Source organism: Agelaius tricolor, unplaced genomic scaffold (assembly GCF_023055355.1).
Source record: "Agelaius tricolor isolate 1412-34295 unplaced genomic scaffold, bAgeTri1.0.p SCAF_1, whole genome shotgun sequence".
Lineage (NCBI taxonomy): Eukaryota > Metazoa > Chordata > Aves > Passeriformes > Icteridae > Agelaius > Agelaius tricolor.
The window spans coordinates 109,073,826-109,099,261 of NW_027269261.1; the positions used below are offsets into that span (position 1 = coordinate 109,073,826).

A 25,436-nucleotide genomic window follows, 5' to 3' on the forward strand; every position below is an offset into this window, starting at 1 on the left:
TTCTAACCTAGCCTTCTGGAAGAAAGTACTGCACAGTACTGCAGGAGCAGTAATACAAAGTGAAAATAAGTGCATCTTCCTTGAAGGTTCTCTGAACATTTCACTATTCTTAGAATTCTTAAATGTTTCCACTACCTAAAGAAAGCCTCCAAGAGAGCTGGAGAGAAAGTGATAGGAAAAAGGGAAATGGCTTGAAACTGAAAGAGGGCAGGTTTAAATTTGATATTAGGAATTAAGTCCTTACTCAGCAGGTGGCGAGACAGTGGCAGAGGCTGTGCAGAGAAGCTGTGGCTGCCCCATCCCTGGAAGTGTCCAAGCCAGGCTGGATGGGGCCTTGAGCAACCTGGGATAGGGGAAGGTGTCCCTGCCCATGGCAGTGGAGATGGAACTAGATGAGCTTTAAGATCCCTTCCAAACCAAATCATTCTTTGTTTGCTACTAACAAAGAGAGGCATTCTCATGTTGCTTTAGAAAAACAGGGTATCCTTTATAGTCAAGATAATTAATGTAATTGCCAATAGTTTTAAGAACTACACTGGCTTCTTAGTGCTTGTTCTACTTCCACTGTTTTTCTTCACACTTTCTGACCATTACTACTAATGTTTGAAATGCCTGATACATATTTTGACAAATGGGTTCCCAACTACTGTGCCCACTGCTCCAACTCCACTGCAGTGACTGAGGACAAGAGAAGGTAAAGCTGATGCTCCTTGAAATCTGAAGAGTTAGAGGATGGACTCTAAACAAAAGCCACTCTGCTTTTAGTATAAAAATGCCCATAACAAAGTCTTTTATCAACCAGTTTTTCTCTGATTAACAGCTTAAGCAGATGAAACTATTTAGCAACCCAGAAAGATAAGCCCTGTACAGAATTTATTAAGCAGAAAAAAAATTTACAGACACACATATATATTTTTTAAAAAATATGATTATGTGTATATATAAAATTGAATAAAGGATCAGTTTGAGGAGAGACAGAAAAGTATGGGTTGGGATAATAACAGTTCAAAGTTTTGATTTTTTACAGCACTTCAACGAACAATAAAAGCCTTGAATAAATAGTTTCATAAGCTAATTTAAATAAAATACAGTATTCTAAACAGTTACCCGCAGTCTATAACAATCCAAAATAATATTGACACAGCATTTTACAAAGACCATTTCACTATCAATCCTTTAATGTCATTATTCAACCTGTTCTTTTGACAGTGCTCTTTACACCGTGTTCTCAACAGTTGGTAACCAATGCCTATATTCAATCCACATATATAGATATATAAATACATTTTTTCATTGAAACATTTTTCTCAGCACAGTTAAAAGGAAGACTTAATTATATCCATGCTTCCTAAAGCAAAGGCATATAGACACTGTGGGTGGTTCTTGAAACCCTTCCCTCCCCTCTTCTTGTGGTGGTCCCTAAGAATCTGGCAGCAGGAACAGCTCAATATACAGCTACAAATGCTGAGTCTGAAAACCATATATTCCCTGTGTTCCCACGGCACAAAGCTCAGCCACGGATGTCACCACAGACAAGCGACCACCACAATCACCGTGAAGCTTCCAGTTGAATGAAAAGTCATTGGAAAAGAGAAAACCATAGAGGAAAAGGGGGAAAAAAAGTCAACAGATGGAGAAAAACAGAAAGAAAAAAATCGTATTGATTGTGTTGCACTGAAGAAAAGATGCAGTTAATGTCACCAGAGAATCAATTCACTAAAGAGGGAGGTTAATGGGAAAATTATCTAAATGGCTTTGAAAAGAAGAGTAAAAAGATTTTAAAAACTTGCTTCTCCAGTATCTATTACACCTTTAAGCATACTTTTGATGAGATACTACTTTTATTTTCATCTGTTCAGAAAAATTAAGTAAATCTAAACTTGGATAACTGCCTAGTCTGAAAATCCAGACATGAAAAAGTTTTTAATTATTTTCTAATAAACCTTTGATAATGTATTCTGGTTTGCTACAATATTATTTTAATGCCTCCACCAGAATAAAGTGTAGATTAAGACAAAATATACAATTTTATAAGAAATATATTAGAAGACACTAAGTCCAAAGAGGACAATTTTTAATGTCTGACTACAATCTATTTTTCCTTTAGAAACCATTTTAACAATAGTTTCCTGAATTATCATCATTTTAGAGATCACAAATTGAAGTCAAAGCAATTTTATAGGCATAAATATAAGTTTTTTGGAGGGTGGGACAAAAGAATAGTTATAAGAGGCCTAAACTTTACTTCAGAAAGTGTCTAGGGTTTGCACACTCAAAGGCCCAGAGTTCTCATTGATTTCAAGCAAGCAAACTGTTCAGCAGAACACTCATGCTGATCACTGGATTTTTCTGAATGCTCCTCTCTATAAAATGTGTGGATTTGTAATCCTCAGCTTGCCTGTGATTACATATGAATGAATTCTCCAGGGAAAAAAGAATTAAATTCTGTTCCCAAAGGCAGTATTGAGCAGCCTAAATTATAATATTTCTTGAAGCACATTCATTCTTGATTTATCCCTTCAAGAATTAGGACTGATTTTTCACTCCACACACCTGACACTAAAACACACCCAGCCTGGGCACAAAGACAATAGTCTCACAGAAGACAGAGATGAGAGGCACAGAGTGATTATAAGCTGAATGGTAAGTATGTAAGGAAATTATGATTGTACAGCCAGTCTACAGCTCTGACACCTTCTAAACTTCAAATATTCAACTTCAAATGGAGACAACTGCTTCAGAAGTAAAACCTTTAAGTGTGGTATCCCAGGTTTCCAAAACATGCTTGTAAATTAAACTCTCCTATACCCATATCTCCTCTGTATTTTGAACTAATGGAACATCTGTTGACATAGGAAATTTGTTAAATTCTCAGTGATCCAGCATCAGAGAGAAAATTATTTTACTGAATGAGTTTCATGAAGACTTCAATAGCACAGATGTGCTGTGGTTCTGCAGCCTCAGGAGTTTAGTCTACTTGGTGGAAAAGGGTGATGCTCTTCCTCATTGTGGCTGCTAACATTTCTACAGGCAAACTCAAAAATGGCACTAAACAGTCTGATGAATTAGTTGGTTTTTTAATAGCTCAAAGCTGTATTAGAGCATGAACACTTAATATAGTGCACATTACATTTGAATAATGAATGAGTGGATTTAGTCAAGTAAGAGAATAATTAAATTCACTTATTGGCTAAATTGACTAATCAGTGAACAGAGTATGATGATCTCTACCAGTCAAGCCTAAACCAGCACTGTCCTTCCCTGTCCATGATCCTTAGCAGTAAGAATCACATCTCTCATGGGCATCCATCTTTCCAGGTCACTTTCCTTTATGCCTGAACCTTTCTTGATCATCCCTCTGTTTTGTTCTAATTCTGCTTCTTCCTTTTTTTCTTTCCATGTTGCCATGCCTGAATTTCTGCTTTGTATTCCTGTCTGCAGTACAGCAAACCTTGAACAAGCTTTCCTCAAGTCCTTTATCTGACAACCCCCAGCTCCACCTGACCACCTCTTCACCTGCAGCTTGTCATTCTGCCAGCACAACCTACCCTTCTTTTCAACTTCTGATTCAATTTGCTTCTCCAAATCCCTTCTCTGAATCACCTGGCCAGCAGGATATCTACTCACCATTCTTTCACAGATGCCTTGCACGAGCTCTGTGCATGCTCCACAAGCAACATGCTTCTTTTTCTCTCTCATCCTTTTATCATCTCCTACCCCACTTACCCTGTCCAGGTGTTCGCATTTATTATGTCAGGTTTTGGCTTTTTCCCCAATCTCTTTCATTCTGCCACACTGTTTATAGTCACTCTCCCAATCACATTTAATGATTCCCAGATCCCTCATTTTCTTCCAAATTACTTGCTTAGACTCTTACCCTTCCCTCCACTGGCTCTGTGTATCAGTCTACCCCCACATCTCCTCAGAAGCCCACGTTGTTTTCTGCACTGAGCTCAGACAGCTTCCCCAGCTCTCCAGCAGGGGAGAACACTCACAGCACAAGAACAACTGAATGACACTACAACACCAACTGTGTTACAGGAGAAAATGTGCTGAGGGACCAGATCTATTAAACTCTGGAGTTTGCAAGTTGTTCAGTAAAAACTGGGCCAAATTCAAGCAGACGTATACAGGAACAGACAAGCATATTCCAACACTCCAAAACCCACTGAATTTCACATCCCTCCTTTTATGTGTAAGAACAGCACCTACTTTAATTTCTCTTTTTCCAACTTTTTTTTTGTCCGGGTTGAATAAATGTAGGCTTTTTAAGCTTTTAACAAAAACGAAGCAAGCAATTAGCACAACACATTTCTGTTCTGCTGTCCGAGATTGGTGCTTTTGTCAATATCTGCAAAGAAGGCCTACTGATGGGAAGCATCATCACTGGTATTCAGACAGAACTGTATTACATTCACACTTTCAATAAGGGCAGTTAACTACCACACTCACCATCTGCAGCTTTGGCAAATCTACATAAAAATTGTCATCCCTTAAATCCTGGAATAACTTGTCCATAACTGCTTATGAGTTTCTTTCATTTCATTTGTGCTCGACTGCCTTTCAAGTTAAAATGCATCCATCCTTCCCAATGATTTTTTTAAATTCCCTCTGTACCTTTTCAGTAGGGTGTGTATGATACTGACAGTTAAGTACTTAAAGATGGTTAAACTTGCTGGTGCTAACACTCATGTATCTATTGGTATCTCCCTTTATCTTTTGGACAGTTAGTGGAAAGCACTACTTAAAATAATGCTCCAAAATTTAAAAGAGCTTTATGAAAAATGGACACGTGGTTAGCAATACTCCATACTTTTCTTACCTTCTGTTCTTTTTGGAAACTGTTCTCATGTGTTAACAAGTATTAAACAAGGGTAAAAAAAAGTACTTTGACATTTCAGTGTATTTCTAAGATCCTGATACTGGGAGAAATCTGTGACAACTGTTTAATTTTGAATCAAGCAATTTCTGTGTACAACAAAATATTGCAGAACTTTATATTGATTTCCAATTCAGTGCTTTGTTGTTAAAAGATGCTGATACTACACCAGTAAATTCTGTGCCAATATCTTCTCTAGCTTATCACACATTTCTCTTAAGTTCCTCATTAAGTTCCTCATTAAGTTCCTCATATTTACAGGTACTGGTAAGACAACAGCAAAAAGAAATTAAAAACCTTTTGCATTAAGTAACTTTGATCTTAATTTGCAGAGCACATAATTGTTACACTTATTCCTCCTAAAACATATATCACAGTTACAATACTTGTAAGCTTTGAGACTAAAATTACATCCAAAAAATCCCATTTCCTGAATAAGTGCAGATCAACAAATGCTATTGTATGAAATAATACATTACATTGATTGCTTACACAATACTAATTCGTAATCATACATAAAGTATTATATACTTGTAAAAATCTCTTACTGGTACATTTTAAAAGGTTGGACTTCAAGAACAGAAAAAAGCATTCTGAAAACATCTTCAATTTCTATCAGTTTTGGAGTTTTACATATAAAAAGTTTTTGGAATACAAAATAAAAGGTAACTTAAAATCTGCTGACACTTTCATATTTTTTTTAAAAGTGTAGAAAATAACATGTGAATATTTTTACTATGATCATCATAATAGCAAAAGAGTACAGAAATTTCAGAATAAAATTTCTAGAGAATAATTTTTCAGGAGTGACTAAGGGCTCAATCTTACCTTCTTGAAACCATGCAGGGCACAGTAAAGAGCCAGGAATGAATGAAATCTGAAATTCTGGTACTGACATTTTAGTTCTCCCTCCAAAATACTCATATGAAAAAAAACCCAAAACAAAAACCACAACCCCAAAAAAATCTGTACCAAAAAAACCCAATAAATCAACAGAAAAAGAATTATCTTATTGGACAAAAAGTTATTTCTGCAGTACCTTCAGTGATGATAGCACTAGGACACACATCTTTTAGCAGGTCTCCCAAAGTATGCAACTGTCCTCCTGAAGCAATTGGTCGAAATAGCTTCTGTATAAAAGGTCTCTCTGTTGTTGCCTGTTTCAACAAAAAATAATCAAACCAAACAATTAAAGGACCATGCAAATATGTAGTATTAGCACTTCAGACAGGTACACAATAGGACAGAACTAAAGGCTGCACCAGAAGAAACATCTGGTATTTCCACATTCCCCCTGCCTCACACCTTGCATTTCATTCATATCATGAAATGCAGGGAAGTTTTTGTTTATTAATGATTACAAGTAGGCTGTCACTCCAGAAAAACTGTGAAGATAATTCATAGATATAGTGTCATGGATACAAGAGTGTTAATTTTTTTTTAAAGCCCCAAACCTTCTGTTATGGGAATACAACACACTTTAATAAAAACTATTTTAATATACCCTTAATTAAAAAAACCAACAAGCAGTGAGCACAAACTTAGGAGTTCAACATATCCTTATATATTTTGCCAAGCCAAAGCAATACTTTACCCTTACAGATCAACAGATGATTTTTGCTCAGTTTTTTTTTTAATATCAAAAATATCAAACTATTTCAGCTGCAAGAACCACTACCAACTTACAAAAAAAAAGTGTTGTGCTTTGACAGACAACCCAGAATCTTCTATTCACTTAAGGAATCAATCATATGTAAAGAACATACATGGCCCACTTCTGCTGCAGATATGTAAAGGAATCCAGAATTATTTCAACTATGCATCTTTCAGTTTAAAGCCATTCTCTTTCTCCTATCATCACATGCCCCTCCCCAGCTCTTTTGTGGGCCACCTTTAGGTACTGGGAGGTCTCTTTGGAGTATTCTCTTCTCCAGGCAGATCAAGCAGAACTCCTTATTCCCCATATCCCTTCGCATAGTTTCCAGGACAATTTGCTCCATGATCTTTGTTGGGCACTAAAGTTAGACTGACTAGCCTGTAGTTCCCCAGGTCTTCCTGATTTCCCTTTTTAAAAACTGGGGTTGCATTTCAGTAGGAACTTCACTGGACTGCCACAACTTCTCAAATATGATGGATGGTGGCTTAGCCACTTCATATGTCACTCTCCTCAAGGTATGTGGGGGTGTCTCTTACCCAGTTCCATAGACTTGTGCACCTTCAGATTCCTTAGGTGTTCTTGGATCTGATCTTCTACAGTGGGCAGTTCTTTATTCCTCCAGTCCTGCCTTTTCCCTTTTGGGACTTGGGCAGTCTGGCTGGAATATTTGCTGGTGAAGACTGAGGCAAAAAAGACACTGAATACCCCCACATTCTGGGTAAACAGGTGTCCCATTTCTTCTGGAGAGGGCTTACAATTTTTCCAGTCTTCCTTTATCCCTGACATTCCTATAGAAGCTCCTCTTGTTGCCCTTAATGTCCCTGGCCAAATTAAATTTTAGCAGATCTTCAGAACTTATTTAAGAACCATGTTTCTGTTAAGGTAGCTCTCTTCTTTGGGTACCTGTAAAAGCAGCCCTGGGGCAGCAAGAACCTGACATTGCAAAGACAGGCAAAGTTGTTTTGACCCTTTCAAATTTAGTTTCCTACCTTTCAGAAAGTATCTCCCATCCTACTATGGTAATTAAAAAGTAGAAACAACTCACTATCAAGAGGTATGTTATTTCCCAGTGGGGGTTCATGGGCAAAAAAACCAATCACTCAAACCAACAAATGAAGAACAACAACACAAGTGTCCCTCACAGGCAGGGAGTCTTGGCCTAAGAGTGGTGCTCTAGCTCAGAAGGAATTCCAGGGCAGTACAGTGCAGAACTATTGACACACAACTACTTGGTACTTCTTGCTAACAGTCTTCAAATATGGAAAAAGTGTCCTTTCCCAGTTTTTCTCATGAAGACTGATCAAAAGTTGTTTCCTAGCTGCTCTAGTCACTTCCCTATGTCCTCAGGGTACCTTTATGGGGTATCATCAGGGCTAATGAAATATCTGAACATTTGAAAAATTTTGGGAGGCACACAGCCAGCAGGATGCATCCACCTCAGACAGCTCCACAGTTGAAAAGTGAACTCTGGCACATTATGCTGAACAAATATACATGCAAAACATAACAAAAAAAAAAAAAAAGGAAAAAAAACCCAATCCCTCTAAAACATTGTTCTAGTCAAAGCAATTTTGTACCAGGTTTAGTTTTTAAAAATAATTGGATATTCACAGAAGTCCAGTCATAACTCCCAAGTGCTTAACTCCTGAAGTAGCAGAAGTGGAAACAAAGAGAAGTAGGTAGTCTATTTATTAATAAATTATGGACAATTTTACCCCTAGCTATAATAATTTAATGCCAAGAGGGAAAAGCCAAAATTTTATTTTCTCAAGTCTCCCACATAGTTGCTGACTGCTGCAAACAATATCCTTAGCTGCTATCATAAAACATTATAGAAAATGAATTCAGTTTTGCATTTTAAGTGTTAAGCAACACAGATGTGGTAAAGTAAATAAAAATCACTGGTGTTCATCAATGTTAAAATGATAAAAGTAACTGCCTGTTGTTTATACAAAGACTGTGGTTCACAAATCTAATCCTACAGGCAGAGTATTACCCCAAGATGCTTATACACTTCTTCCCTCACAAGCAGCAGATGCTTTCTGCATTAAAAGAATCAAAAGAAAAGTCCCATCCTACATTCCACAATATTTAGAGGATAACTTTTCCAAGTGTATTAGTCATACAGGAGCACAGTTTCAGAAAAACCTTGCCATCACCCTTTCTCATGTGTAGCAATATAAGCCCAGCTTGACCACAACTTTCTACTCCAGTACTGCCATCCCTGCAAGTCCTGGCCAGGCTGGATGGAGCTTTGAGCAAAATGGTTTAGTGCAAGATGGCCCTGCCCATGGCAGGGGGGTCAGACTCAATGACCTTTGAAAGGCCCCTTCCAACTCTATTCCAAACTATTCTATGACTCCATTTACTACAACAAGACATGAGGAACAGCCACCATGAATAGCTGCTTTTATAATGTTGTGTTTTGTACAATATTTGCTTAATCAATCATGAGAAAATCTAATCTGACCCATAAAGATATCACTGCATAACTGATAATGATTTTAAATAATCTACACCAGATCTAAAGCAAATATTCATACAATATCTATCATTTTGCCAGCTAAAATGATCATACCTTCAACAGAAAATTGGAATTGTTAAAATTATTTTATTTTACAGTGTAGCCTCCATGTAGCTGTGAGCTGTTCAAGATTCTGGATGCATTTGCAGGATACAACAGGTGGAAGTCAATCAGCAATTGCCAACCTCTGCAGAGAAAATGCCTTCAGGTATATGAACATATGAAGACAATCACTAAGCCTAAAAATTTCAGGGCATTTTGTACTGATCATATCCACAATTTACTATCAAATTATTGAATTTATATGAAAGCAAATCTTCATCTCTGAATTCATATACTTTCTAGAAAGCTTGACTTAACTGCAACTGCAATTTCTGCTGCAATTTCTGATTTTTCTCTATTAGTACATAGCACCATAAATCTCATGATTTGCAGAACAAATGAAGATTTTACTCTTTTTAAAATCAAGTTTAAGCCCTGACAATGATAGGAGAATGAGGGTCAAAACAAATTACACCACAGTGAGAAAGATTAAAGTTACCTATTCAGGAATACTGGCATTGAGAAGAGTTATAGGTGAGGGCAAGTTTTAAGAGGCCCTCTAATGCAGTGCAAAGCCTCACAGATCACAGACAATCTATACAGTCACATGCTATGCTAACAAATGTAACTTTTTCTTCCCTATCATCCTGGCAAAAAAAAAAAAAAAGTTGTCAGCTTGCCTGGTCCTTTTCAGAGTCAACACAACATCAAACACTGCATGAAATCCACAATTTAATTAGTCAGATACTTTACACAGGATGCATCTTAAAATGAAAAACATAACTCACAAACCACTGGGTTTTAATCTGGAAAAATCGCAGTTACCACTATTTTCATCAAGAGGAAGGGATTTGGATTTTCTGCCTAAACACTCAGCTGCTCCTCAATATTCAAACAAATAAAAGTTACCATACACACTGAACCCACAAAGTAAAAAAGAAGTTCTTACAATTCCCAAATGTGTATAAGCTGGCAACCTAAAACAATAAAAGCTGAGACCTCCCTACATATTCCATTATATTTTCAGTAACTTGTCAAATTCAGTCTGTTCTGCTTTGTAATGAATAACTTTATATTAAAAAAACTCTCTTAATTTCATAGAACCATTTTGTTTAAACTTAAACTCAACCAAGAAGCTTTAGAAGTAAAAAGAGTTTGCACAATAATGCAAGTTATTATATATAAAAAAGAAAGAACAGGAAAATAAAATTATGCAAATATTTGCTAAAATACATTTTTTCCATACATTTTAGATGTCTTCTACTTTTTAGAAATGTTTTCAAATAAGAATCTCAATGCACAATTTAAAAGTGACTAACTGAAAAGCTGATGAGTTGCTGTAGTCACAGAACCATCACAACAAAATGCCTGTCCAAAAGCAAGATACTGCAAATCCCCATCTGAAATACTGTTCTTCCACTGGTGCTGAAATCCTGGGATTTTGCTGGAATTTCAAGATGGGCACCTTTGACTTCTTTTTACTTAATATTAGACCAGACTCATTGAGTATTTAATTGTGGAGATGGTACAACAATGTTTCTGGGTGGGAGTTGATGGGTTTTTATTGTTCTGTTTCTTTCCTTTTAAAAAGCTTTAAAAAACAACTTCCATCTCTTTCATAAAGATGATTTTCAGCTCAACAAGCTTAAGTACACACAGAAATGATCTTGTTTTATCTATCTGAAATCTGTCACCTTTCAAACTCCATTAATATTTTTGAGCTTCTATTACAAGAGGCATAAAACATGAACATATGAGATGTCTTTATCCTGTAATTGTTGCTCCTCTCCTCTTCAAATCTTCCAAGTAATAGAGGGCTTCTCCCAGACAACCCACTGATTTATTCTATACCTTTGATAATTTTTCTATTTTACTTACTCTTTATGATGATGGGACTGGAACAATATTCCAAAAAAAAAAAAAAGACTATTTCTAGTATTTCTCTGCAAAGTCCAGCAAGTAGATGTTCTAGTTATGATTGTGTGCTTTGAATAAGGTTGGCACTGCTTTCATTAGCATTCAAAATTTTGAACTGCTTATCTGCAGTATCACATCATTGTTCAGAGAAAAAAGTACAACTAAATATAAAACAGAATTTTTTTTTTTAATAAAAGAAGCAAGTAACGCTTTTATATGTCCAACACATAACTAAAACCCATAAGACAAAAAGAATAGACATTCTCAACACACCTACCCAGAATTACCACAAAAATTGAGTCACTGACAGGATGTGCTGTGGGTTGCAGGACTAGCTATAAAATAAACAAATATGTTAAATCAAATTACCTGTTTTTCCCATACTACATTTTAAATCTCTCTAATAAATTAGATATTTTCAGTGGTTATAAAAATCACAACATATATACCTGAGTTTAAACTATAGAAAAAAATTAATCCTTTCACCTATTTTGGAGTTTGCATCAGAACTTCTACAGTTATATGTTGTAAAAAGGACTCTGGTTTCCTCATTGAATGGAAAGTCTTAATTATGATGGACAGGAATTTTACACTCCCTACTATTCTTAAGAGGCCTGAAACAACAACAACAACAACAAAAAAGATTCAATGAACAGGCTACACTTCATACATTTAATTACATTAACTCCAGTCACCTCAATTAGTAGTGCAGAAGTTTATCACTAGATTGAAGCTGAAGATGATTCCATGAATGCATGCACATATGCTTTAATATGGTCATGCTGAATGGGCACCTCTAGAATGACACTTCTGTAAAACTCCTTAGATGGGGAGGTAATCATGGTATCAATCATATGTGTCAAGGAATCACAACATCAAGTCAAGTGAAAATTCTGTAATTCTTGAAAGCACTCCTAACACTATTACACAAACTGAGAAACATTTAGGTGGTGTTGAACATAAATGATCAATTTAGGTGGTGTTGAACATAAATGATCACTGGTTTAAAAGCAAGATGAATTACATGATGTGTTTTCTTGGTGGAAGCTTTAACAGACCTTAACAACGGCCTCCATAACATGTGGCAAGTATTATGTCAAGAATTGATGCAAGTAATAATGCTAAAATTATCTAGTATCTTAGCCAAAACTGTAGTCAAATTAAAGCCACAACTAGAATTATAAACACATCTGGAATAAGGTTAAAATTTTATGTAGTAGAGCTTATTACAGTTATGTCTAGACAATAATATTGAACCATTTTTGATCATGAATGGTTAAGGACTATTCTCCTAATTATTCATGGACAACAACTTGTGTCTTCCTTGATGCCTTTCATTAAACAGAGCATACTTATGAAGCAATTGCAGTTCTGTACTAACTTTGTACACAACTAACAATAGTTTAGCATTATAAACCTACAGAGAAATATGGCAACTATTTCAGTTAATTCTCCCTTACATTGTTGAGGGCAATTACTTGCTCATCCTTAAAAAGATTAAAGAACCATTTAAAATATCACCCTTCTCCATATTATTTAAACTGGCAGAGAATGCTTCCTTACAATCTTATAGAAAAAAACTTTACATAATAGCAACAAAATGAGTAATTAGAACCATATAAAACATTTGAAAGTTAATGTCCTACCACATGTTCTAGTTATCTGAAAGAGATTTGTGTAGTTAGAAAGCATCCCTTAAAAAACTGATTAGAAATTAAATGTTCTGAGTGCACTGTGACACTTCAGAATTGAAGACATTGCTTAAGTTTCTGTAACTGTTTATGAAGATGCCTCATGTTGTTTACACTGATTTTGCACTCAAAATACTTTCTGCTGTTCAGACAGATTTTTATACACACTGAGGAGATCTCCTCACCCCCAAAATTCTTCTCTAGACTGAACAGTCGTAGGTCCCACAGCCTTTTTTCACCTCTGATGTTAGATTCACTAGTTCCTCAATCATCTCAGTGGTCCTTTATGGTACTCTCATCCCATAGCTCCATGTGTCCCTTGAACTGCCCAAAACCAGACTCCAGGTGCTGTCTCACCAGTGTGGAGTGAACTGGAGGGATCATTTCCCTCAAGTTGCTGACAACTCTCATCCTGCAGCAGCCTAGGATATAATTTACTTTCTTTGTCATAGGTCCCACTGCTATGTGGGATCTATGACAGGGAGTCATTTGTGGGTCATTTTTAACAAGAGTATGTATTGCCAAAAGTTCCAATTCCACACAAAAAGTTGCAGAAGTACCACTCAAAATGCCTAACAAGCATGGCTGAATCACATTCTGGCTGTTGCCTGGTCTTTCAAATTATCTATCAAATTTTCTTGTGCAGGGAAAATAGCACTGTATTCTCTGAACAACTGGATTTGCATATTTTTAATGTCAGGTGAATTGGACAGATCCTAGAAGCAGAAGAAAGTCAACACTTGAGACACACAGAGCTGACAGCAGGCAACTGTCACAGAGGCAGAAACAGCAGAGATAAATACAAAAAACAGCTTCAAGAGGCAGTTTTGTTGAGCCCTGAGAAGGCAAACACACCTACAATAAAAGCATGGCCTCAAAGTAATACATTTCCTTCCCAGCAAACAATTTGTATTTGTAACTGGTAAAATATCAAGATATCTGAAGAGTCAGGGACAACAAATCAATAGTGCTCTTCATTCACAGCTGCAGTGCTTTATGTGCACATGCAGACCTAAGCCTCACTTAGGAACTGAGCAATTGAATACTGACTACCTATCAAGTAAACAACTTTAGAAATGGATTTACATCCACAAAAACAAACACTACATTGCTTGCTTAAGAGCAGTGAGAAAAACAATACTTCATAAATCTCTTTCAAGCTACTTCAAACCATTAAATCCAATAATTTGCTGCAGTTTTCTACACTAATGATTAACCAAAAGGAGCTCCTTTAATCAAGGACAGCAAAATTAAAAAAAAATTGTTTGCTAATTCATATTGTATTTCTAGAGTGTGGTATCATATCCCATTTCCTCAGAGGTCTGTTCCATTCCACATTTACCTGTAGAAAATTTGCTTTTAGTCTTCTGGAAAATGCAAATAGAAGTCTTGGTACTTTCCAAAAACAGAACACTTTCTATATTTTCTAATCCTCAATTCTGTGCAAAAGTTAACCTACTTTATTCACCTATTTTATTTTAAAATAAGTAAAGATGAAATGCTGATATTGATAAGTCAAAACAGGTACTGTCTGTGGCTTTCATCTCTGCAGAGTTTTGCATCAGCATCGTAAGATAGCTAGGTTTAATTCTGTAGGCACTGCTTATGCTGCACAGCCACAGAAATAACCCTTGAAAATGACATTCCTCATTTCTCTGAAGAAAAAATTATGTACCAGCTTTTTCCCTTTTTCTGAGGAAAGCAGCTCACCATTTTTTTTTTTTTTTTTTTTTTTTTTTTGCTACTACATCAGAGCACAAGAGCCAATCTCTAGGGAATACAGCTCAGGGAAGCTTCAGATAAGCCAAGTCCCTTTTGCCACAACATAAGAACTTGCCCACATTACACAGTATGTGATAAAAGTGGCAAATCACTTTGTGTTGACTACAGCAAGTGAAATGGAAAAGTAAAGTGATCAGCTTTAATGATCAGAGGAAAGGCAGCATTATACTAAAGAACAATGCAATCAAATTATAAGATCTGTGAGTAACTGTGCACAGACTCAACTCAACTGAATTAATGCTTCATTCATTGTCTTCATCACAGCCTCTCAATGTATTGATATACTTAAGAATAAAGATTCAAGGTTGAGGTTAAAAGTGCAATTTCTAAAAAATTGCATACATACACTAACTTTCTTAACAAATTTAGGATGATATATACATCTACAAGGTTACCACCTTAATGAAACAGTTAAGGGAGCCACAAGGATTCAAACCTCATGGTTTAAATTCAAACTTGTAGCACGAACCCAAACTTATTTGCACTCAACTCCAGTATTGTAAGACAATTCAAAGAAAAGACAACAATTGAAGAGTTTTATACAATACCAATTGGTTAAAAAGCTAGCACCAATTTGTAATTGGGGGGTGCATAAGAGGTAAGATTAAGGTATTTTCAAATTGCCAATGGACTTTTTTCCCCCCACACAAAGTGTCCATTATTCCATTGTAATTCAATATCTACTTTGACTTCATTTAGTAACTAGTAGGATTCTACTGGTTTTTCATATACTTAGATTCTTCTGGGATTTACAAATAACTTAAGTATTGGAAGATAAAAAAAGGAGATTTAAAAAAAATACTACCCATTTTATCCCCAATATGCAGAATCCAGTATATCCCTATTTTTTTTTAACTAGATATAACATAACTCAGAACCTCAACAAACTGTTTCTCATACAAGCAGAACTACTTTATTCATTGTATGCAAGCTACATCTACGTTCAACCCAGAAGAATTACTGAGGCTCCTAGTGACAGGCCTGAACTGGTTTAAAACCCTGCAGCTTGGTAACAGGTCAACCACAGCTGAGAATCAACCCAAATCGAGGCTTTATAGCTCCATCTCCTCTGCATCTCCTTCCCTGAGCCCTGTGCAACTTTCACAGCAGCTTTGAACTAGGCAGATTGACAGTTTTACAGACAACCTGGGCATATTTAAGGAAGCTTTAGTCACGTTTTGACAACAGATACGGTTTATCATCTCAGAATTTTTCTTTGAAACTCTTGATTGACAGCTCCCATGCTGTACCAAGATTCTTAAAGGCACAAGGCTGAACTTGCACATGGGTTCCTGAAGTCTTTCAAGAGAGCTGCATGAGCACTCCTTCACAGAGAATATGTTAAAAAGTCATCTTTAGCAGCACTGGTTTGAGCCAGCTCATTTCAGTGTGCGCTGTGATGCATAAGAAAAGCTTATGCAATTATGGAACCTCTGGTGGAACTGTGGTGACAGTGACCTTCAACTCAAGGTGAGAACTAGTCAAATTGCTATTACTTTCAGCACAGAGCAAAACATCCCAGTTCAGAAAATGAGTCTTGAAGGATCACACTGCCCCTGTGCAATACTCAATGGAAGTGTTTCTTGCTCTTCCCCCCACCTCCCCCAGTCATGAGGCACAAGGAAAAATATTTACCTAACAAAGCTTGAAAAATTTCTTATTCATGAAGCTTTGATTTTGAAGTAATTTAAAACTGGTGAAAGTGTGCTACTGTTTCTTTAGTGCCAAACCATCAGTTATTAGAAAAACTCAGAGTCCATTTGTTTCTCTTCAGCACAGAAATTCAGCTGAGCCCAGCTGTTACACAAATCACTCTTTCACATGATCTTCCTATTCACTCAAACTTCTTCCTTGTAAAAGGAAGTTTTTAAGAAACAAATTGTCTATTTTTAGCAGGTCCTTTATGAAAGCGTCATTTTCAATAAATAAGAAAAAATGAAGATACTGCACACAGGTCTGTTCAAGAGCATTCTACACTAGCCAAGAAAATGCTGAAACTTGCTGTGTTGTGTTGCCCTCTTCAGGTCGACAGCATATTTTCTAGTTCTTTTCCTTGACGAGGTATTGCATTGTAACTTCTTTCATAACATTTTTCAGAGCTGAAGTTTCAAGTAGCAGCTAACTTCACCTGTCTTCCACCAATGCGTGAAGCATTTTTTGTTTAATATCCTATAAAAATTAACTTTACTTTTGCCCTTTATATCTCCCTAACCTCAATACTAATCTTGAGGATTATCAAGCTATCAACCAGCATTTGAAAAGATGACTAAAAACCAACTTCAGTACTGATAAGAAAGTCTCATGACAAGAGGCTTAAAAAGCTGAATTGTTTCAGCTTATCAAAGAAAGCTCCTGATACCAATCCATAAGTGAACATGGGAGATCACAAAGTCACATGACTTTAAAGTGGGGTAAGGCAAAACAGAATCTAGAAACTGAAGTCAGAGAAATTCAGACTTGAAATGCAATGGAGACTTTTCAACAACAACAACAAAAAATTTAATAATCTACTAGAATAAAAAGGTAGATTTATTATTACTTGAAAACTCTACAGGTAGACCCAGTATCTTTCCAAACAACCTCTTTTGATCTTTTTTTTTTAATAGTTGTCATAATATGGGCTGAATTGTGCTGTTGATTTGCATACTTGCAATGGGTTTTGCAACTGCTTATCTGAGCTCTGCCAATTAATGTGGAAATATGGATGAAACAGTCTTCAATTGCTTGGAAATGGCCATGCTTGAGCTTCTGATTCACTTATTGAGACAGGTATTAATAATGTCTTAAAATATTTTATTTCCCACTCCCACTTTTAGAGGACAGGTCATGGTAAACATTTATGTTGATTCAGACATCTCAATACTGCAGCCTTGACATAAAGAGCAAAGTGCTGAATTTAAGTTATATATTATAAGTATGGAGAATTTCGCTCATGTTACAAAGGAAGAGAAACATCCTCACAATTTGTGACTGTACAGCTTAATCTCAACATCTTAAGGGACTTATCATAGGAAAACCTGTTCAAAGTTAAGGCCTACTATGTAATTATAAACAATAAAATTATTAAGCTATTCAAAACTCTTAGAAAATGGAAGCAAAGCAAATGCTCATTCAGTACCAAATAAAGGAAAACACAAACACAGATCATCCCTTCTTGGGATGGCAAACACAGAACAGCCAGCCTGCCTCAAGCAATTGAGACTCTAAAAAAACTCAGGAAAACTTGGCATGAAGACAGCTTCATCCACTTTCCTTCCAATACTTTTGCAATTTTAATCTCAAGAATGAAATACACTATACAGCTGTAAATCCCATACACTCAGAGGGCAGACTCCAGAGCATGATGAGGTGGGTGACATCATGCTCATGGAAGAGAGCAAGAAACAAAAATGACATGGGAAGAGAGCAAGAAACAAAAATGGGGAATGAGTACAAATTAAGTGCACAACAGCTGGGACTCAGAATGCTCCCACAGCAGGCAGCAGTTTATCAGAACAGTCTCTATGAGCATGTAGAGACTCCTCTCCTGACTAATATGGCCTGTCACAGTGCCTGGAGCCAAAGACTGATGAAAACTTCCTGCCATCTATCAGCCAGTTTGTTCAATTAGACTGTGAAACATCAGCTGTTCTTATAAACACAGGGGGAAATTCCACAAGCCAAACTAGCTCTAGTACTGGATACAAAAAGCTTGACACCTTGGATTCAAAATATACTCAAAACATTACTATTATTTTCTTTCTTGCCATTAAAGAACAAGTGCAAAAAGCACTCAATTCTACAGTACTATGAGATAAAAAGGCAAAAAAGCTTTTGTGCACCTGTCAGTTGAAGACAAAGCAGCTTACACCTCTGAAGAGATGAAGTGAGGAACTTCTTTTTTGACACATCGAATGAAAAGCATCACAAAAATATAATACTATTTTTAAACTGTCTCTGGTAGAAGAAGTTTCCACCTATGTCAAAGTTTATCTGGTTCAAGTTCCATACAACACAGCTAACAGAATACGACAGCAGCTGGCAATAAAATCGCCAAGATACCTTCACTAACTTTTAAAATTGCAAATGAGTTGATCCTTAGTGATTCTCAACTTTTTTTTACATTATCTGCTGTAGATTCCAGGATTCTGGTCCAATCTTAGCTGCTATACTTAAAAGAAGAGATGCTGGACAAGGGTTTTTAAAATTACCTGTGGTTAGTTTAGTTCTGACTTACCCAAGTATGATGTTCATATTTTTGCCATTTCTTTCTCCCACACACCTCATCGGATTTGGTCACCACACGAGGTATGATTCATATTATTCTTTAGAAATGTATTTTAGTAGACAAACTTTACAACTGAAAGAGTTTTTGAGTTTTTAAAATAATGAATTCTTCAGCGAAAAAGATCTATCAAATCACTTTATTGAATGCATTTTTTCTGCAGCAACTTTGCCAATTCACAATTAATTGCAGCTAAGACTGGTTTTTCTTACTTGGTATCATAATCTAGTACAATTTTTTGAAGGAAAACAAATTCATCTCCCTCCTACTGCCAAAAAGAAGAAAGTTCCCTTCACAGAATTTCCTTCTAATAACTTGGCATAATAGAAAGTATGGAGAATACAAGGGGAAACTCTTCCCATTGAAGGCAATTTCCTGCATTATTTCCTGCCATCCACTTCTGTATCCTTAAGTATCTACAAGAACACTGTGGGAAGACATAGGGAATAAATATCCACTGCAACATAAACTCAGGTTAAATTAGGTGTTTATGTAGAGATATATAAGCAACCAATTAGAATACCAAGAGGTCTCCTACCAGCACTAATGGAAATTAAATGCATTCAGGGTAGGGGTTAAATACATCTGAAGAACACTTTGGAATCAGTTATTTTTCCATATGCAAGTTTGTCACTAACTCCTTGTTTGGAATTAAATTATAATCTCACCCTTTCTAAGGCTTTCTGAAAATTCCTTTAAACACATAGAGCAGTACACACACTAACAAACCAAATAAAAAAGCTAGAGACATCTGCACCCACATTTTAAAAAAAAACTGGAAATATTTAGAAATGCTAAGAGCAGCATTACTAAAAATAATATATACCAACCTTCTCAAAGGTTATGTCAGCATCATCTTTATTTATGTTTGGTCTTCGATTCTTAGTTAGATATTTTGGGTTTCAACCATAGCAAGTAAGGGTTTCCAATTGAAAAGGTAATGGGAATCAAGATAAGTACAACTGTTTCAAGTGATAGATGTTATTGATTTAATTATTTTAAAAAAGCTTTATTAGTTTGAAATCATGTAGTATCATAGAAACCTTCCCTCATGCCCTAAAGATCTGCAACCTATTCAGAGAGCAAAACCTCTTTTTTGCAAACCTATTTACGTGATTTCTATGAAAAGACATTTAAAAAGCCTCACACCTATCAGAGAACAAGCAAATAACTTAGTCACCAACCAAACAAATGCTGTAAGTACCACTTTTCCTGATACATACTTTTAAATTCTTATATAAACCTTGCCATCTGTTGTGATCTCTGTCAAAATAACTGACTTCCGTTCTCAATCTGAGGTTTCATTATGACAGTAAATGTCTTATATCTAACATTAAAAGCTACTCCAGTCCCACTGCAAGACTGTATAGGCTTCTATGGTCATTATAACCTGTTACAGAGTAATATCAGAATATTCAGTACTATGAATAAAGGACCTTCTTTTCATAGCTATTGGTGCAAATTTAAATATAAATAGATTGAAACATTCCAACAGAGCACAACTGTTTAATTTACAGAGAGGCTACAAGAATTCTGGTATGAGTTTTAACCATACATAATTCCAAACTTCATTGTGACCTTAATGCTATAAAAACTAAGGAGGTGTCCTTAGGAGAAGAAAAAAATGTAAGGATTCCAAAGAATATGTCTCCAAACAAAATGCTGAGAAAAATAAAGTTCTGGTGTATTAAAACAGGAAAAAAACCCACATTCAAAGCTAGTTTTGGGATGTAAGTATACAACTAGAAGACAAAAGTAAGAACTAGATGCAAGACCTATGCCATTACTTCTACCTTAAAAAGCCTACAAGAAAAAAAGCCCATACAGTGGTTGAGGGAAAAGTGTTGCTTCTAAAGTGTTTGGCTTAGAACTTTCACAGGGCATTTTGCATCTAAAGCATTCTTCATAGTTAGTAGCTATTTTAAAAACAGAATTAGGTTGTTGAACTGTTTTTTAAAAAAGAACAGACAAACATTACCTATACCAGCTGTAGCACATTCTAAAGTATTACACACTTGCAACATAATAAATGTTAATTACCTATTAGAATAAGTACAGTCTGTTTTGTCTGCTAATCCATATAACTCAGGGGTCCAGCAAAAATGAGCATGCAAAGTTTTGCCATAATGCTAGAAAAGGAAACATAATTCTGAAAACAGATTACAATATATGACACCTCAGCAGAAGAGTTTGATTTTATTGTCTCCTACCTGATAAATTCTAAATGGGATGTATCGAAATCCATTATCTTCTGGAGGATACTCCATGAGTTTTCGATTTATTGCCCAAAACTGCTCAAATTTATCTGTGAAGGTAAAATTAGACTTTGTCAATATCAGTAACTTTTTTTTTTTCAGCCTAAAGAGGTAAATGAGACACAACTGGAACATCATGCAAGCTTTTCTTACAGAAGTTTAACCTGTATGAATTAATTTTCCCCACATTTCTCTTTCCTATTTAGCCTGAAGCCAAAGGAAGGTCACGTGCATTCTCCTGTGAAAACAGTGATGTGGTGATTTATTGAACTGAAAGAGAAAGCAACTCTAACTCATATCTTATCTCCCACTGTTGAGGAAATACTGGGCTATAAATTATGGATTTCATTACCTCAATTAACAATGCCTGTTTCTCCACTCCCTGATGTTACTGGTTCATACTTTCAGTCTGCTAAAAATATCTAATTGTTCTTAGCTATAACTGAACAATGGGTGTAAAGCACAAAGAAACTAAAGCAAGAGAAATACTTCTTAAGTGGTTTACATTTGAATATGTAGATCTTAAAATAATCTGCAACAATGCATGACATGATCAGAAAATGTACTACCAGATTCATGACACAACCTGAAAATAAAAGTTTATGCTTGTAACACATTTTTGCTATTATCCAAGTAAGTAGGGTAAATAGCCTGCACACCATTTCATGCTATTCATACACTACAAGAACTGAATAGTTTATTACATTTAAAATGTACTAATGACAGCATAGGTTTAAGAGTAATAAAGGCTTTTATACATGCAAATCAATTATTCAAATGAAGCAAATAACTAGACCAGAAGTGACAGAAAGAAATACAAAGAGCTAAGATGAATAAAGCTGGTGCTAGCCTTACTGAAGAAAGCAGCTTTAGAAAAGGAAGAGCAGGGGATCAAATTCCTTATAGGTCCTAACTCTCCCAAGACACCAAATACAGAGGATGTTTCCACAGAAGGAACACACAGTCTCCAATTTTCTCTCCTGGGTACAATGTTCAGCCAAGTCTCAAGAAGCTGGGCTCTTACAGAATATACCCATTACAAAATTCAGCCTCAGTGAAACAAGGTAAAATTCAGAAATGTATTCACAGGAAAAAGGTTCTTCCTGCTTCCAAAAGTGCTGATTACACTTTAACCAATTGCAGAAAATGAGTTTGAGGTTTGCTTCACTCCAGCATACAGCACAGATGCCTGCCAGTGCACTAAAAGGCACAGGTTAATATATACTGCAGGGTTTATAATACATTGCTTTTCCTGACTGAATGCAACACAAGGCAGGAATTTCCAAGAAACTGGGAACAAACTCCTGCCAGGTATGCTGTAGCAGCATTTCCTGATACTTATCTGAGAAAGTACTTCCACACCCTTGTTTCCTGATAGCAGCAAGTGCCTCTTGACAGGCACTTACCTGAGCCACAGTCAGCAGCACCAGGCAGGCACCTGCCCAGCACGAGGAGCAGCCGGGATGCAGGGGGGCACCCACCACCCACTGCCTGCGAGGGACACCGACAGCCCTGGAGCAGACTGCAATCAAACAATCCCACATTTGGCAACCCCAGTCTGCAGAGTCAGAGGTTTAGGCTGAAAATGTCCAACACAAAGATAGATGACTGCCTCCTCCTCAGAGCTCTTTCAGAGGGAAGGTGAAGATTTAGCAAGGTGAAGATTTAGCATGCTTCCTTTTTGCTTGCAGGCAGCACTCAGAATGACTTGTAGCTTTCACTACAGATGTGTGAACAGGCATTCCACAGCAGGCACTGATAGATTTATACTTCAATTACCACTTCTAACTCACTTGAGAAAACTGTTATGGTGATACAAAAAACAAAACAATTCAGACCTACTTAGGCTAGTGAGCTTCAGCAGACTTAAATAAGGAATCTCCATATTTGGAGACATCCTACTTGAACAGAAATAAAACAAACATTAACTTGATTTACTTGTTTAATGCTCATATTACTGTAATTAGGAATGAATGTAATTAGTTGGGTGAACAGTTTACTGTTCTCAAAATTCACCAGAAATGAGCATCACATCTTATGGATCAGGAGAAAAAGAAATTATGAACAACTAAAAGACTTATGTCAAAAAATTAGGCATTTAACCCTTGTGGCATGCAAATATGGCAAACAAGGAAGGCTCTGGATGACAAAAAGAAGTTAAACAGTAGTAATGTGCAGTTAACTCACTTCTTTCCTTCATTCCCCTTTCCTCACCTCCTACAAAACATGCCAGAAACCAGGTAATCTTATTTAAGGCAGCTAAAATTAAAAATTTATTCCCCTCAGATTATTCTCTGAACACTCAGGCAGTGCTTAAGACAATCTATTGTTCAAAGTTCTAAAAGTTTCTGTGGTTTCCAAATATAACAGCAATAAACCTGCAACAGTTGAATTATGAACTTGGTGCATTTTGTAATCAAGAATGCTCTGTCAATCCACCTGATATCCCAGGAATTTTAGCTATACATAATGGAGTCAGACATCTTAAGATCTCCACTGAGTACAGAACTGTCTGAAGACCTCTAAACAGATTCCTCCTCACAGCCTTATATTGCTGCCTGCCAAATATCTTTCCAGGGATACAGTATTTTCACTACAGGAAACAGAGTTGGGTGTAAGAAAACTAAGACAAATTTATAAAGCAAGCAGGAGAAAAAAAAGTTATCCAGTTTGCATACTGATATATATGACCTGGCAAGAGCCTTTATTAGCAGAGCATTGGCTGAGTGCCAGAATCCTAAAGCTCCAAAAGTACAAAATCCCAAAGTGACTGCTTTTCACAGAATCCTTAAGATTAAAAGCTTAAACAAACAAACAAAACCACTGACGAATATCCACCCCAATCTCCTTAAAAACCTAAGTGAAAGGGTTCTTCCTTCTCTCATTTTTATGTAGCAGTACCCTCTATTTTTGCAAAGTCTCAAGGAAGCTATTAGTGCTACACTGAGCTGGAAGAGCTAATTAGTTTATTGGCTAGACAGGACAAAGACAGAAGGGACTGGCCGGAAATTTAACAATCAAAACAAAACTGAGTTTTCATCAAGCCAGTAAACAAGGAAGAGTTCTCTACCTATCAGCAAAAGCACTTTACACACTTCTCTCCCTCCCTCATAAAAAGCTTATGCAGTCTGCATGACATCTAAACCACCCTAACAGTCAAATCTGATTCCTTTTGTTTTTCACAGCTTGAAGTGTTAGAGTTTCTGTATTAGCAAAAAGAGTACTTGCAAAAGGCAGATGTCCCTATCTGAATAACAATATTTAAAGTAATGACAATAAGATTTGAATAGAAGTGAGATTAGTGACAGTACAGAAGTTTGATATGACTCCACTAATCATATTTCTTAAACAAGAGATGATGATTCTACATAAATTTGCCTAAAACGAAATATAAAAACTTCTCTATGTATTTTATGTCAAAGATCAGAAAGTTAATGGCCAAATAGTTGAGAAATGTATCAGCCAAGCTGCTAAATTTATAACTATTTATTGCTTAGAAATGCAGTCACTGAATGCCCAAAAGACAGACATCAGCCTTCAGTACTACAGAGATGCACAGAATCTATGAGTTGGCAAAACTACAAAGAATTTATGTCACCCATGACAATAATCTCAGTACAAAAATTCATTAAGCAACAAAGCAAACTCAAACATAAATTTACAAATACATAATGTATGCCTACATTATGCATGTAGGGTTCAGAAACCAATCAGTAAAATTATTCCTGTCCTTAAAGTACCCATTAAAACTGCTGAAAAAATTACTGATGGAGGGAAACACTGGGAATTGTTGTTTCCTCCATTAAACCAGACTGGAGATCTGTGGAAACCCAGGGCACCAGGAATATTTCTCTGTCTGCTCTGGGGTGCCCTGACCCCCAGGGGAGCACTGACTTTCACCCTCATTCATGGAGAAAGTTTCCTAGACTTCAAGATAGACCAGCATCCACAAAAGTGTGAAATAGATTATAGAGAGTAGTGTAGGTGCATCACTTGGTGAGAAATTTAGGTATTGGGATTTTTAGTATGTTGTGGATGGAAGCAAGATGGATGGCACAGGTGTAGTCCTGGGTTTCTTCTTCATGCTTCTTCTTCCTTCTTCTCCATGGGTTTGGGTGGCATTTTGTAATTGGGCAGAAAAGTCCTCACTGCAGGCTCTTTGGGATCAGTTATTGGGTTAAAAGGGAAAATAATCCAGGTGTCAGTTCTTAATTGGATAGTTTAGTCTTATAAGACCTTGTAACAAGAGATTGTTGGCCATTTTGTGCCTTCTAATGAAAAGCTGCCAAACTCACAGCAGTGAGACTGTTTTACTGATAAGAAATAATAAACTCCTGAGTTTGAACATGAAATACCATCTCAAGTGCCTTCAATCCAGACACAGAAAAACCGATAGAGATCCTTTAGCAGTCGTTGAAATTAATC

At 36.3% G+C, this 25,436-nt stretch overlaps 1 protein-coding gene across 9 annotated transcripts in view; it reads right to left on the minus strand.

Annotated features, from left to right (window-relative positions):
* ATG5 (autophagy related 5) overlaps window positions 1-25,436 on the minus strand; it is a 101,326-nt gene that overhangs the window by 48,551 nt on the left and 27,339 nt on the right. For 5 of the 9 annotated variants that reach the window (XM_071446720.1, XM_071446711.1, XM_071446703.1 and 2 more), the window contains 2 exons: window positions 20,967-21,061; window positions 5,919-6,036 (listed from right to left, as the gene is read on the minus strand). In XM_071446720.1, coding sequence (XP_071302821.1) covers window positions 5,919-6,036; window positions 20,967-21,061 — 213 coding nt within the window. Of the gene's footprint in view, window positions 1-863; window positions 1,561-5,918; window positions 6,037-20,966; window positions 21,062-25,436 lie in introns of those variants that run through there. The other 4 variants (XM_071446745.1, XM_071446737.1, XM_071446723.1 and 1 more) reach the window with 3 other exon arrangements.